The sequence below is a fragment of the Porites lutea genome, chromosome 1, assembly GCF_958299795.1.
Source record: "Porites lutea chromosome 1, jaPorLute2.1, whole genome shotgun sequence".
NCBI classification, from domain to species: domain Eukaryota; kingdom Metazoa; phylum Cnidaria; class Anthozoa; order Scleractinia; family Poritidae; genus Porites; species Porites lutea.
The window spans coordinates 2,741,016-2,756,269 of record NC_133201.1 but is presented as its reverse complement, the minus strand read 5'-3'; the positions used below and the strand labels follow the sequence as shown (position 1 = coordinate 2,756,269).

The following is a 15,254-nucleotide window of genomic DNA, read 5'->3' as shown; positions in this document are numbered from 1 at the left end:
CTATTATGTACATTACTCTCTTTCAGATTCTTGCCTCATGCTATTGATGTTACATTAAAGTCAAAAGCTTTAATTAATTTCTTCACTCTCGTGACCCAATGTTTGGTTTATCAATGATAAAACGCGCGATAATTTAATGCCCTTGCCTACTAAAGCTAAAAACTGAAATTCACATGCCTGGCCTATATTAGCCTGCGTGGCAGGCGTCTGAAAGGGAAGGGAAAGGGGGTTTTGGGCACCACGCAGGCTAGGCCTATATGCACTTGAGTTTTCTTGCAGAAGCTTTCTAAATTTCTTGTTTTATAATTTTTTTTCTTTTTGTACCTATCCTGCACTGGGTTATGGGCTCCTGCCGTGCCTGGCGGCCTACTGCCTTGCAATGAAGAGTATTTGGTGGTTATATTAAACTTTGTCTATGGTTGTTTCGGGAGAAGGATGCCAGGGGAGGGAGGGGGTACTCCCAATAATGGCCTATACGGGGAGGCTCCGCCCGGAAGGGATACCCTTTTCAGGCTTCAGATATATGAAAGGGAAGGGATCTCACTTGTTGAAGTATCTGAAAGGGTAGGGAAGTCGGTCATTGTGGCCTCTAAAATGGCCTCAAAAAGGCTTGTGCATTTTATGTCTTATATGGCTGTGAAAAAGTCAAGAAAACGTTCTGGTTTAAGTGTGATTTATTCAAATTTCAAAGCCAGTACATTTACAGAAGTTAAAGGGGCACAAAGAAACTAGGTATGTGATGGGGGCACCATTTGTCAATAGAAGGTAATACTAAAAGGGTACTTTTTCTTGGCAAAATAGAGTACTAAAGTGTGATGTCATAAAAATGAAATTTATGAAATTATGGGATTTGTCAGGATATTCTGAAAGAACAATGTCCAAGAGGCCTACTTGCCAAAAATGAGCATTTGGGGGCAAATTGTCTCTGAGATCGTAGCCCAGTTATACTCAGAAAACTCCATACAAACCCTTCTAATTTGTTTTTGGGTCGACCTAAAAAAATTTAGAAGGGTTTGTATGGAGTTTTGTAAGCATAACTGGGCTACGATCTCAGAGACAACTTGCCCCTAAATGCTCATTTTTGGCAAGTAGGCCTCTTGGACATTGTTCTTTCAGAATATCCTGACAAATCCCATAATTTCATAAATTTCATTTTTATGACGTCACACTTTAGTACTCTATGGTATATAAAATGCTAAGGGGTAGGACCTTGGGGCGAAGCCTACCTGTATGAACCTTGTTGAGTAGCCCACTGGAAGGAGGCGCTCTCTTTGTGATCTTGCGTGCACCTGATTTCTCTTTTTCTCAGCCACTCTGATTAGAGGCCATTAAAAAATGCAAGGGGTTTTGTTGTTCTCTTCTGGGAATGGAATCCAGAAAATTGTGGATAACCTCAAAGTGTGTAGAATATAAGGTATTCCTACATTGCTAAAGAGAAACAGAAAATAGAGTTCAAAGCAAGGTGTTTTTTCTTTTTCGAGGTTACCTTGTGATGAACCACCCACAAACCTCCAAGTTCATCACCTCTCTACCTGACCATATGGAAATGACCGGGGTTCTCTTGTCACCTTTTTGGGGGACCGGAGGGTTAATGCCGTTGGTGTTGTAGTGCTTGCCCCATTATTAATTTTGCCCTTTTTCCCTATCTAGCAACATGGTCCAAGGCATACTGAACTGACCAATAACAAAAACCATTTAGTGTCGGCCAACTTTGGTATCTCGTATGGGTGAAAATAGATTTGAGCCAATCCCCCTTTCCCCTACACCCACAAACCAGGTGTGTTTGTGGCCAACTAGTCCTTCTAGGTCAACAGTATACCAAATTAAAAGAAACTCCATGATTTTACCTTCGGCAGAAGAAACAGTATTACCATCTAAATAGTTCGTTTCAATTATTGTTTTGTCCTCCCATTACTGCAGACACACTCAGGATCACAAATTAGTCTCTTAAGTAGTCAGACTACAATATTAACGAGAGTTAATTTCAGTCACGTCCCTAATTTATTTTTGCTGGGGATTCAGCAGCTGTTGACTGTATTATTGGGGTGTCCATAGCCCACATCGCAGAGAGCCCAAATCTCCAATATAGACTATACTGAGTTCTCTGTCTAGGTCTCGAGTGACAAGTGTGGCTGCACCATAGGCTAGGGTGTCCATAACAGCCAAATGTCCACAAGACAAGAGTGGACTGTAATGGACTGGGAGGGACCAAACAAATCCACCTCAAAGCTTAAACAAATCACAACACCCATTACATCAAAGCAAAACAAAGCTGTAATCTGTCTTTAATACTTTTCACAGTTCCAGAAAGACGATTTTCAAAACTAAAATTCCACAAACGGAAATCTGTGGTCTATTTAATGTAGCCTGCGAGCAAGCTCTCCTATTTGGGCGAGTGAAGCGAGTCTCACAAGAACGCGCTTGCCCAAATAGGAGAGCTTGCTCGCAGGCTATATTTAATGATTTATGGAGACTGGGAGTATTGAACCTCAATTTAAACCATAAAAATGACAAAAAATAAATACCAATAAATACTAGACAGTATTGATCACTCTGGGCTTTGTACAAAATTGAACTTTTACATCACTAAGAACTGCAGTTGGTAAAATAAGTAAACAAAATATATATCTCATGTCATCACTTCCTTAGTGGTAAATGTATACCAAACATTATTAACTGGCAGAAAGAAACCTGTCTTTTGCAACATTGGATCTAAAATTCATAAATCTGTTACAGTCTGTAACATCTAGAAGGGATTATTGCTTATATAGCAAACTCTTTTATATCGATTATTGAATGTTGGACTTACATGGTAAATAACCCAAAACACTGACACAAAGGAACAAAAGGTAATTTGTGCTGTTCTGTGTCTCCAGGGGAATAAAAATAATTTCTTGATACCACATAAGCATTGTCTGAGCCAAATGCTCACGAAAAAAAATAACACAAGTACCATTTATTCATTGTATGTCAGATATCACGTTGCATATTTAAAATACAAAACTGAGAACTGAAGGAAGACACTAGTAAATTGAAATAAGATACTGCGTTCTAGTGGTATCATCTTCTTGGTGGTGGTCTCACATTTGCAAATGACCTTGCTACCAGTGCAGTAGCAGCTGCATCAACATTTCCATTTGTTCTTTGCAGTTCTGACACTGCTTGATCCCTTGAAAAACCCAAATCAACTATCCTTTGAATGCTTGCCTCAGGAATACTGGATGTTACTGATGCGGATGAAGAGCTACTGTCAGTTCTCGGACCAGATGTAGCAGGAGGTTGTGAAGTATCTTTTGATGATTGAGCCATTGCTTCCGCAAGTTCTCTATCTTCCATCTCTGCCAGCTGTTTATCTTGGATCATTTGTTCGCCTTCTCCATCACTAAACGCAAGTCGATCAGTCACTGGCAGCTCAGACTCAGCTAGGAAGGGTGTTTCTGTTCCAGTTGTACCAATGCGTAGTACATTGTTTTTGAGATCAATGCAGCACTAATAACATAACCCATCATACAACTTTAATTAACTTTAATATTCCAAAATTTAGGACAACATATGCAGAGAGGATATTATTCAAGGGAATACTTATTATTTTAACTCTTGCAAATTAATCCTGAACAGACATTGAATATTTCTTTATTTTTGCAACATTGGGTCACTTTCATTTAATTCCATAGTTGCCACAACCAGAATTGAAAACACTTTTAATAACTTTTAATCAAACTCCTTACTGACAGCACAAAACTAAATGTCACATCAAAGCAGTGGGGGGCTCTCTCGGACCAAAATAAAGTATCTTGCTACCTCAGCTTTGCAGGCACGGCCCATTTCTGATCCAAAAATTAGTGAAGGCCTCCCCTAGTTCTTTTCTACTCCCAAGGGTATGGTTTTAAAGAAGATTAGTCTGGTATAGGGTGTGGAGTAAACAGAGAGCTTTGGTCTGAATAGGGTATCACCTGCCTAAAGATCATCTACTAGGATATACTGTACTTTCATTTTAAGTTAGTTTAGAATGGGAAAGAAGTCTGATAAGGGTTGGAGTTTCTTGTGTTTTAAGTCCAGCATGGACTGCAAACCCCAGTATGAATATTATTTGCTTGCATATTTTTACTCAAATAAAATTAAGAATATCTAACCTGGTGCCTTTTGAGCATATCCAGACCCAAAACTAAATCCATGGGCTGGTCTTCCATGACAGAGAATGAAGATGGCAAAAAGTCATTCTCTATTTGAATCTGTGCCACGTGAACACGTCCAACAATTTTCTGTGTGCCAACACCTTTTGCGATGCCTGCCCATCGATGATCCAGCAGCCTCATTATACTGCATCTTTCTGCACATGCTGAACTCATAAAGGTCATCTGAGCACCAGAATCAACAAATGCCTTCACTGGGTGTCCATTGAGCTTACAGTTTATATACAGCATGACAACTTTACCAAAAGATTCTGGGGAATACTCCATGGCTATCTCCATGTTTTGATTGACATTTGTCATGCGGATTTCCTCAGCAATTTGTTTCTGAGCCTCTAAGTCAAATGGATCAGCGTTCATGGTGCGAATTCGCTGCATATCTCGGTCAGCTCTTTCTTGTCTCTGCCTCCGAAGCACGGCAGCAAAAGCTTGCAAATCTCCACTCAGTAGTGCATCAGCAAGCTCTGGATTCCTTTCTTTTAAAAGAGACAGCTGATGAGGATCGGCTAGGAACATGTCTCTGATGAACTCTGGGCTATCTCTGTCAGCAGCTCCATGCTGTTGTTGTTGAGCTGGAGGGTGGTTGCGTGCTGACTGTGGACGAGATTGATTAGGTATTTGGACATCACTCCAGTTTAAACCACCAACTGGGGCACCACCTTAAAACAAATGCCCTTTCATTAGATGGCTATTACCGTAGATGACTATGAAAGTGTCTAAGCCTATTACTTAATACTTGAAATTTAACAAAGAGACAAGCACACATGTGGGTCTTGTTTTAGAATTTTGGTCTTCTGCTTGTTTTAAATGTTAATTAACAAAATTTTAATTTTACTTCACGTAAAACATAACACCGTCGGCATTTAAGTAAAAATTAAATATAATTATGATGTCATCGTCATATCGTCATAACATAAAAGACGCACGTGGCTATATCAAATTTTACTTAAAAGAAGTCGCAATATACTTCGCTCGAAAATGCTCGAAGAACAATAAATTTCAACTCCATTGCAACATTTTTTTTCCAAACCTAGGAAGTAAACTTTCCTTTCAGTTTAAAACATGCGGCACCGGAAGTTAATTATAGGAAAACTGACTTCAGCTTAAAGCATGTTAAAGCTAGTGTGAGATCCAGTTGTCCTACAAATTTTGTGCCGTATATTACCTGTTGAAGGGGGAAGAGGTTGCGCGTTCAGAACTCCACGCCGCATCAACAGGACATCGCCATCTTTGATCCCATAGCCATTCAAAGTCTGTTTATCGTCTCGCAGTGCAACACCGTTGTGAAAGATCACGATTTGGGACGACTGAACACCTGATTCGAACTCGAGAAGGGCTTTAAAATTTTCGAGCTCGAGATCATCACTAACGTCCAAATTAAATATCTGTTCGCCTTCTAAAGTTGCGGTAACTTTCATCTTGTTGTTGTTAAGTTAAATGAGACTTAGACAAATTAATTTTGTATGCGTTTTGTGACATAAGTACAAACCCAATGACTATATAGCCAATGACTTTGCCTTGTAACAATGACAAGGCCAGTTTCCAAGGGATTATGGGATATAACTGCTTTGTCGAGAGAAGCTTGGGTACTAGTTCTGCTAGAAAGGTCATTTGGGACAGACTGCTGCAACATTTTCTTCCCTTTGTGAAGTTTTCAGTTATTTAGAGTCTAAAAATATGAGTTCTAAGGGAGATTCTGAGTTGGATAAATCTGGTCAAAGGTATATATTGTGTTTCCTTACTAATCTTAACATTTTAAGTCGAAAAATATACATATCTCGTGGTTTAAAGTGGGCGCCTTTAACCCGCTGATCGATTATAAATATCTGTTCCCTAGTTTAGTTATATTAGCAACCGAGTCTTTGAATATTTTACTAAGTTAATTTATTTTGGGATTTGAAAAAGTATGTGTTTCAAAGAAGATCTAAACTCGTCTCTAAATTTTGCTCTTATGTCATGCAAGCTTGCTTGATAACTCTTACTGAGATTACCCTTAGTAACATGTAAGAATTTCACCTAGCAACGGTTGCATTTAAGTTCTCATATGATGCGCCTTTTCCAAGTGTTATAAGGTGGTGTGATTTATTTATAGTATTATTATTATTTTTTTTTTCATGTCCATGTTGGTGTCTCTTCTGCTTCATAGAGCAGCTTCGCTCTAACCCAAAATTGCATGGCGTTGTTCCAGAAAATATCCATAATCTTCCATTGGAGGATTGTTTGACTTAAATAGCCCACTACCCTCTTGAAATTAAATTTAACATTGTCATAATGTCAGCATTTAACAGGGTTGTCAGAAAGTTTTAAAGTAGACAGCTGAGTTGTCAAAGTAAGCGGCCGGTCCAGGGATATTTTATTTAAAAATCGCCATCCAAAAAGAAATGTGAAGCAGAGTAGCCGGCCGATACTAACGAAGTAGGTGGCAATTTTTGGCGGCAGCCAGCTACTTTTGACAACCCTGATTTAAGACCCTCCAACCCCCAACCCCCTTGGGTTTTGCAATGTCCCCACATGGGGTTGGTATGGATATTTTCTAGCCTGCATAACAGGCGCTAGGAAGTAAATGGGTGCGTGTTTTTTCTTGTGCCCATTTCTTTCCAAGCGCCTGCTATGCAGGCTAGATATTCTCTGGAATGATGCATTCTTCTCACTGAAGCAGTTAATCTTGAACTGCTCTGAACAAGGATGCATTCTTTCCGGATAAAAAAATATCAACACAGACAGGCAGTGACAAAACTTAGTGACAAGACCCAGAACACAATAACAACAAAAATTGGTCTGCGACACACAAATACAGGTCAATAAATTTATACAGGCCTGTTACCAGCAGTTATAGACAACAACAAAACTTTGTGACAAGAAGTGGATTTTTTTATTTGCAACAATAATCCTCCAATATTTTCCTAAGTTTCAGTTTACATCAGTTGACTCATGCAGGTCTGTTACATGAATCTGATGCACAATTTGACCCACATAAACCTTCTACTCTTTCCATTCTCACTGTTTGTTTTCATTTTCAATTTTTAGGGACGATGAAGAGTCACCTGAGAAGAGTGTTTGGCTCAATGCTCATCAAGATCCAATGGCATCCTTGTACACGTTCTCCACATCAGTCGCCTTAGCTGATCTGAATGCAGATTCAGATTACAAACTCCTTGTAGCAGACCTAGGCACTGGTACGTTTGACATGAAGCTGAAGGTCTTCAAAGGGACAACCTTGTTCATGGAGAGTGCTATTATTGATCTACCAACAGCCCTGGTATCCTTCTACATGGATACAAATGATCCCCGTACCCCTGCTGTTGCCGTGGCATCTGGTCCATTTATTTATGTGTACAAGAATTTGAGGCCTTATTTCAAGTTCACTTTACCACCACTGGAAGTCAATGCTGTAGAGCAAGACCTGTGGAACCAGGCTAAAGATGACAAAATCGATGTCCTTGTGCTCAGGGAGATGTTGGAAAGTTTGAAAAATGAAGGAAGCGAGGGTCGACTTACAGTTCGCTCTCTGAAGCTTCTTTCTCTGGAACCAGAAGAGCTAGAAGCTTTTGCCAGTGTCCACAAACATGCACCACTGAAGCGGCAAACTGTGATCACTTGCATGGGAACAATGAAAAAGAGTGTTGCAGATGACGATGCTGTTAGCTGTCTGGTGATTGGCACTGAAAGTAAAGATGTCTTCATTTTGGATCCTGAAGCCTTCACCGTTCTTGCAAAAATGGACTTACCAAGTGTGCCTGTGTTCATCTCAGTTAATGGCCTCTTTGATGTTGAGTATCGCATTGTTGTTGCTTGTCGTGATGGCAAGGTTTACACATTAAAAAGAGGCAGTAAGATGGCTAAAGCTTGCATTGAGCTGGGAGCACAGGCAGTTGGTTTGGAACGCACTGGTAAAAGCATTATAGTTGGCTGTATGAATGACACATTGGTGTGTTACTCGACTAAAGGGAAGAAACTATGGACAGTTTATCTCCCTAGCAACATCACAACAATGAGTCTGATGGATCACAAAGCCAGGGGATTCAAGGCAGTCATGGTTGCTTTGAGTAATGGTGAAGTCAGAATTTACAAGGAGAAGTATCTTGTCAATACATTGAAAATGCCAGATGCTGTCACTGCTATGAAGTTTGGCCGCTTTGGTCGTGAGGACAGTGCCTTGATTTTGGTTACCAAAGGTGGCGGGCTTTTTGTGAAAATCTTAAAAAGAACTGCAAACTTTGAAGGGAAGGACTTGACTCCAGGCCCACCCCCAGCACAATCCATCAAGCTCAATGTCCCAAAGAAAACAAAGCTCTTTGTTGATCAGACCTTGCGTGAGCGTGACAGCGCCGGTAGCATGCACAGAATGTTTCAGCATGATTTGTATTTGCTCCGTCTGATGTCTGCAAGATCCTACGTCAGCGCATTAAAAAAGAGCTTAAACCCCATTTCATCTTCTACCACAGAACCATTAAAACTCTCAGCACAAGTTCATGGCATTGGCCCAGCCTTCAAGCTCACAGTAAACCTGCAGAATATTTCATCCAGTGTGCCGTCAACAAACCTGCTCATCACTTTTCAGTTTGATGACTCACTGTATGCGCTGTCAAAGCCTTGCATTACTGTTCCTCTGCTTGTTCCAGGGTTGATGTATACATATGAAACTCTGGTAGAATGCATCAGCGATAAGGGCATTTCAGATTCTATCAAAGTGTTTGTCTTACATCAAGGTAACAGTGTTCCTGTTATCACGGCTGTCATCAACATGCCAGTGAGTGAAGCATTAGTCATTGTGTAACGGGAGAAGACTTCCTTAACTGAATTAACCTTTTCTTAAATGTGTCATTCTCGTAGTTGATAAGTTGTAAAAGACACTTACCACGTAAAATTTGGCTACCTGAATAAAAATTTGAACTGGCATATTTAAAAATGAGCCTGTTAATTAATTAAGTTAAAAGGTTGTACAAAGTTGCACCAGGGCTGCCATTAAGGTTTTATTATAAGAAGCCAGTCTCTTACATGTAGCAAAGTAACCTCTCATTTATCCCACAAATTCTTCTATGTTAATTTTGTAATGTTTCTCATATTTAGAAACTTTAAGTAGCAGGTTGGTTTTACTGCAGTAGCCCGCTAAATAAGCTGGCTGCCGGCTTTTAATTTCTGTCCTTTTGTATACAAAGAAATTTGAGAAAAGGATTTCAGTCTCCTGAGCCACCTGAAGTCCTTTTATTTCTCAGGATTTTTTTTTTTGCAAAAAGAAGTCAGTGATATAGCTTGGCTATTTAGATCGTGAAAAGCAGATCCAACATTTAAAAATTTGCTTCAACATAAAGTTTTCTTTGGCGTTGAAATAAGGTGGGGCCCATCTCCCATTTGTGTAAAAATAAAACTTACTGTGATTACTTCATGTATAAAATAACCATAATGATTGTAACCTTGTTTAGAACAGTGTGATTTGAATCAAAGTAAGCAAGTTTTGAAATCAAGTTAATGGCATCATATTGTAGATAGCTGTTATAATGGAACAAGAGATCAGTGTACAGTGTATATAACATACTAAAATTCCATTTGTTGTGAATAATAAAGAGAAAGAAAATTATGTCATGCACAATAAAGTGATGAAAAGGGGCCTCATTCCTCTTTCAACTAAATATTATTATTGTCTTATCAACCTCGTTCCCAGGGTCCTCTCCTACTGACCCTGGGAACGAGGTTGTTGTCTTTTTTCTTCTGTATAATGTAAATAAAGAACTTTGTGGAAATCGATGTAGATTCTCATTCATTTAACTAAAGTAATTGCTGAAACTGTCCTCTGTAGGGGTTGAATTGAGAGCATATGTTTCTTCCATACACTGTGACAAATTATCCAACATTTGCATATCTGTGTTGGAGGTTCAAAGGTGTGCTTTTTGACTAGCAGGTTGTTTGTCTTGAAAATGCTCCGCATTTCAGTCTGGCATTTGATAGAAGATGAAATCATTGTGACCACTACACTGTCAGGAATCAAAGCAGTGTCGCCTTGGTCGCGGAAACCTGGAAAGAGCATAAACTACTGCATGCCCGGTTACCAAGCTAGTTGCTTCCAACATGGCGACCGGAGGTGCATCTGCTCAGTCAAGTACCGAAGAAGACGCCACAGAACTACAGTTCCCTAAAGGTTTGGTTTCACCTGTTGCCTTTTTCGCCACTAGAAAACGATATTTCTCTCTCGGGTACTTGGTGCTAGTTGTCAGTTTAGGCGTTGAATGAGCTACAATTTGGATGATATGTTGTCTCTTTCGTTCAATTGAAGGTGGAAAAGCGCCACTATGAACTAAAGAACCTGATGTGTGAATTACTTTATGGGAAATATAGCTTAGGCATTTTACTTGTTTATTTTCTCATAACAAGATATTGCCACGAAAACTAAGATGTATTAACTTACCTTAATGTGACCTAAATATTAAAAGATAGAGCGTAACACATTTTTGTCTAAAAAAATGAATAGTCTAAGTGAAGGCTAAACTTTTGTGAAGCGAGATCTAAAAATTGATGTTTGCTTCTCCTCTTTTGATCTCAAGAGGGGAGGGGAGAAAAGAGAGGGTTGCAGAACACCCTACCCAAAGATTCTAAAGAAAAAATGTACTTTATGTCAATGTATTTAGCACAAAAGTAGTATTATTGGGGACACTATTTTTACGTCTCCAACTGGAAACAGGACTGCCATTTTACATGGTCATCCGAGCTATGCAAAGGTCTAGCTGCTTGTAGTGCAAAGGCAGTACCTTCATTTCTTAGTTATTTTAAGACCCTGAGTAATGGTCCGGTCCTGGGAATTGAACCTCTGACTGAGCAAATCTTGATAATATAATAGTAACTTAATGTAAAACCTTTTCCCTCAATACCCAACACCAGAGTCCAAACCCTATTTGGGAGACCGACAGATTTCAATAAACAAGAAAGGCATCAAATTCTCTTGCAGAGTTTGAAAGTGCAGAAACTCTTCTAAACTCAGAGGTTTACATGTTGCTGGAACACAGAAAGACACAGAATGAAGGTGCTGAAGAAGAGCAAGAACTGTCAGAAGTTTTCATCAAAACTTTGAATTATACTCAAAAGTTTAGTAGATATAAAAACAGGGAGACAATAGCTCAAGTCAGAAGGTAAGGAGACTCTCTAGACTCTAGACTGTTATGGACACTTATAAATTTATTTACAGACACCTTAAGAACATTCTCTTACTTGTAAACTTCCTTTTTCATCTTTGTTGCAGTTTGCTAGGTAAGAAAAAGCTTCACAAGTTTGAATTAGCCTGTTTGGCTAATTTATGTCCAGAGACGGCAGAGGAGGCAAAAGCTTTAATTCCAAGGTGGGTCTCGTTGTCTGTGTATTTCTTTTTAATCCCTTGTATTGAAGGCAAATGAGTATATTACCAAGCAAGAAGTTATGTGGTAGAGTTGGCCATTATTTATACTGAGCGAATTTAATGGCCTCTTGTTAATCCAAAAATTAACTTGATACCTATGATGAAAATGCTAAAAAGCAATGGTTAATTAAAATAACAAACGTGAATAAAATTATTTTGAGTTGCTGGTCTGTTGCATTGTTTACGTACATAAGTTGCATTATTTAAGCTTAGTTGCTGTTGTCGTTTTTTCTTTTTCATGACAATTAGTGAGAAACCATTATTACTGAGCAATAAATAATAATATTGAGAGGCTATAGAATGAGCATCTCATGGAATCCCTGTACGGTGTCTTCCCATGGCTTCCAGGTCAATGTATTTCAGTGAGTCATATATTCACAATGAAAACTCGCTCAGACCATGTGGCCCAAAATGTATAGGCTGCACAGAACAGTAAGGCCTAGAGACTAGGCAAGATCAATACCGTGCTAATACAAGGCTTCAGGGCGGAAAAACGTAATGAGCATGCGTGAACTTTTTTGCCCAGATCCCCTGGCCGGGTTTGAAAAAATGGCGGGATTTCAAATATTTTATTGCCTAAAAATAAAATGTTTAAACTCATAACCTGGAAAGAACAGGCAATTTGTCTTCAAAAGTTGCAAGCTGTGCTTATAACCTTGTCGTTACTTAATTTTCTTGAAGAATACCTCATAGTAAAACGGACTTTAACGACATTAATTTCCCTGCGTTGTACTGGAAATGTGCATGCGTAGGTCCGATTTTTTTCAAGATGCATTCACAAAATGTGTTCGTATAAGGAAGTTCCTGGATATATAAGGTCCGGAGCTCCACAGTGGACACAAAAACAACATATCCTTGGACAGTGATTTGCCCAAAAAAATTAACGCTTGCCCACAATGTGTTTGAAGTCACTGAACTTTGTCGCACTCGAGCTGATATTTTAAAACCCTCGCTCGATGGGACACTCGTAGTTTCGCAGATCACTAAAATATAAACAAAATCCTCAATGTAGAGGTTATTGCGTTGATATGTGGGCAGAAAAAAGGTCAATCTTTATGTAGTAAAATCTTCCCAAAAATCGGTTTCAAAGCAACTATAGTTTTTAAACTTACTCGTTTCGCGCAGATATATAAATTTTGCTTTGTGTTGTCAAGTTGAACACGCATAACATCTGTCAAAAACCTACGCGTAAGTAGGATTTCCTTCAAACAAAGTTAAAGTTACATCATTTCAAAACTTCTTGCTGACAATGAAGAAATGAATTTTCTGTACGAAAACAACCTACCTAAAGATCTTAAAAGCAAAAGATCAGTTTCAACTTGGCAGCCTTGCCATGATTCACCATTTAGCTATTTTCAATAAGCTTAACTGGTCAATGCGAGGGTCTTCGTTTAAGAAAATTAAACTCAGCCGATCATTAGAAAATACAGAAAATTGCACATAAGGGTTTGTTTTGCTCACCTCAGTCGAATCCAGCTGCAGCAATTGTTTACGGGAAAAGAGTCAATTGTTTTGAAGTCACTGCCGGCAGTTGTCGTTCTCTACTTCACAGCGAGTGAAAAGGACAATTTGCATTCAGAAAGTTATTCTTCAGAAAGAACAGAAACTTTCATAGTGCACTGGAAAACAAAACTGTGTAATGAAAAATGAAAAAACTCTGACTATTATTACTTGAGCAACAGAAAAATGATCTTGAGTAAGCTTGCTGGCCTTCTATTTCCGAGAAAGTTTAATAAGCGCACAAGTTTTTTCACTCTGATATCGATGCGTTATAACAGCAATATGGTTCTTTGACTGAAGACAAAGATAAAGCTGGTTCTGCGAAGGTAATAAATCTGAAGTGTAAAAAAAGTAACCGTAACTACTAATAACAGAATAAAGCGGGATTTTAATTCAACTCAGCGAAATCAACTCATAAATTAATCGGATGCACAATCAGAAAAAATACTCGCCTCTCTGGAAATGTTCAAAACTTTTTACCGTATTCCACCTCAGACGGACGGAATGATCTGTTTTTCCTTTAACACTGGTTTTTTCTGAATCCAAAGTAATTTTCAAGCGACGAAAAAATAGCAAAGATGTCAAATAAAAATTAATGCTTTACAGGGAGCAAACGTTCGCACCTCGTGCATTTCACTCAGAACTCCAGCAACAAACAAACACAGTCAGCACACAGAAAAGCCCGCCTTGAGCCTGCGATAAGGGATGCGCAGAAGCTTGCGCAGAACGTTTTTCCGCCCTGAAATACAAGGCTGTGTTGTAGCAGAGCCCACTGGCCCCTGGTGCCTAACTTTTGCCCTTGGGCGACTAGAAAGTCTTACTTTTATTGTACAAAACAGGCTGGGCACCCTTGATTTTACAGATTAAGCATGCTGGGCTTCCTTCAGTTTCCCTTAGAGCACAACCTTGTAATATCCACATACAAATTCTCCATACTAATCCCCATACATTTCCTGAAAGAAATTGTTGGGAGAATTTGATCAAAGATCAAGGCATTTTCTCTTGGTGATCATTTTCCTTGATTCTCTTAACCTTTTCTCTGAATTCTGCAGTGATAATGTTGTGAGATAATTGTAGTTGGTCACTCTTGAGACTCAACCCTTTAAACCCTAACATCAAAATTCAAATTCTCATTTGTTATCCCTATACATTTTCAATAGAAGTAGTCAGGAGAACTTGGTGATATATCAATAGATTCTTGTGTGATCTTGCCCGTAATTCTCATGACCAGTCTGCTTTACAAAGCATTGATATTACTAGGAGAAATTTGATGCTGATCACTCTTGGGGCTTAAAGGATTAATGGGTTAAACCATGCAAAAACGCAGTTTTTAACTTTCAAGGGACAGAGGAAACTAACTGGTTAAACCTCTACCCTCAACCAACACTGTTTTATTTTCATTTTCATAGTTTGGAAGGAAGATTTGATGATGATGACCTTCAGCAGTTTCTTGATGACATTCAGACCCACAGGAGCTTTCAATACTAAGTGGCTATGGATGGAGTTAAGGAAAAGACAGCTTTCCACCAATCTGACTCTTTTATTTAACATTACACTAGTGTGTAAATGAACTTTGATATCCATGCCCAGCTTAAACAAGTTAGATTGGAATGCCTGCTAGTACTGAACAGTAGCTGCAGTCTCAATTCCCCTGCAGATTTAAATTGAGACTACCCCATTGAGTTGAAAGGATCCCAACAAAACACACAGTGTGTCTGTAAATGTAAATGTATGTATTACCACATTACTGTCCTTGATTCGCTTCTCCTTTCTGTATGATTGACCCTCAATTCTCTCTTTCTCTGTCATGTATATATTTTCTTGTTGGTTTGATAATGTCTTAAAGCAAAACAGCTACCTCTTTTGCTCTATGCCAAAGGTCTCTAGTTTTACGTTTTTAATTAATAGTTTTATTTGTTCCCCGAAACTAATAGTCGTTACAATAAATCTTACAGTAAAAAACAATCAAAGAGTGGTGGTTTCTAAAGTTTCTACAATTACGTAGGTGAGGCCGAGAACTTTTGATTAAGAGTTATTGAATGGCTTCAAATGGCACCTGCACAGGTTGTCGAAACGTCGATAGTGAGCTTAAGCAACTACGACGGCGTCGTCAACGAGAGCGGCAAAAAACCAATAGGTTTAGATTCTTGGCAAAACAACAACTTTGCACGTTTTATCAC

General features: G+C 38.9%; 3 protein-coding genes across 3 annotated transcripts; 2 read left to right on the top strand and 1 right to left on the bottom strand.

Annotated features, from left to right (window-relative positions):
- Positions 1–2,338: 2,338 nt before the first annotated feature.
- On the bottom strand, positions 2,339–5,686 carry LOC140942356 (protein DDI1 homolog 2-like). Its single transcript, XM_073391314.1, has 3 exons — positions 5,356–5,686; positions 4,134–4,849; positions 2,339–3,489 (listed from the first exon to the last, which is right to left on the bottom strand). The coding sequence occupies exons 1-3, from the start codon at positions 5,606–5,608 to the stop codon at positions 3,061–3,063; spliced, it is 1,398 nt and encodes a 465-aa protein (XP_073247415.1). The 5' UTR covers positions 5,609–5,686; the 3' UTR covers positions 2,339–3,060.
- Positions 5,687–5,847: 161 nt separating this feature from the next.
- Positions 5,848–9,338, top strand: LOC140942346 (BBSome complex member BBS1-like). Its single transcript, XM_073391304.1, has 2 exons — positions 5,848–5,911; positions 7,218–9,338. Exons 1-2 carry the CDS (start codon positions 5,868–5,870, stop codon positions 8,965–8,967), a joined length of 1,794 nt encoding a protein of 597 aa, XP_073247405.1. The 5' UTR covers positions 5,848–5,867; the 3' UTR covers positions 8,968–9,338.
- Positions 9,339–10,246: 908 nt separating this feature from the next.
- Positions 10,247–14,975, top strand: LOC140933939 (DNA-directed RNA polymerase II subunit RPB4-like). The gene is made up of 4 exons (XM_073383616.1): positions 10,247–10,326; positions 11,131–11,311; positions 11,422–11,517; positions 14,484–14,975. Exons 1-4 carry the CDS (start codon positions 10,257–10,259, stop codon positions 14,560–14,562), a joined length of 426 nt encoding a protein of 141 aa, XP_073239717.1. The 5' UTR covers positions 10,247–10,256; the 3' UTR covers positions 14,563–14,975.
- The last annotated feature ends 279 nt before the right edge of the window (positions 14,976–15,254 follow it).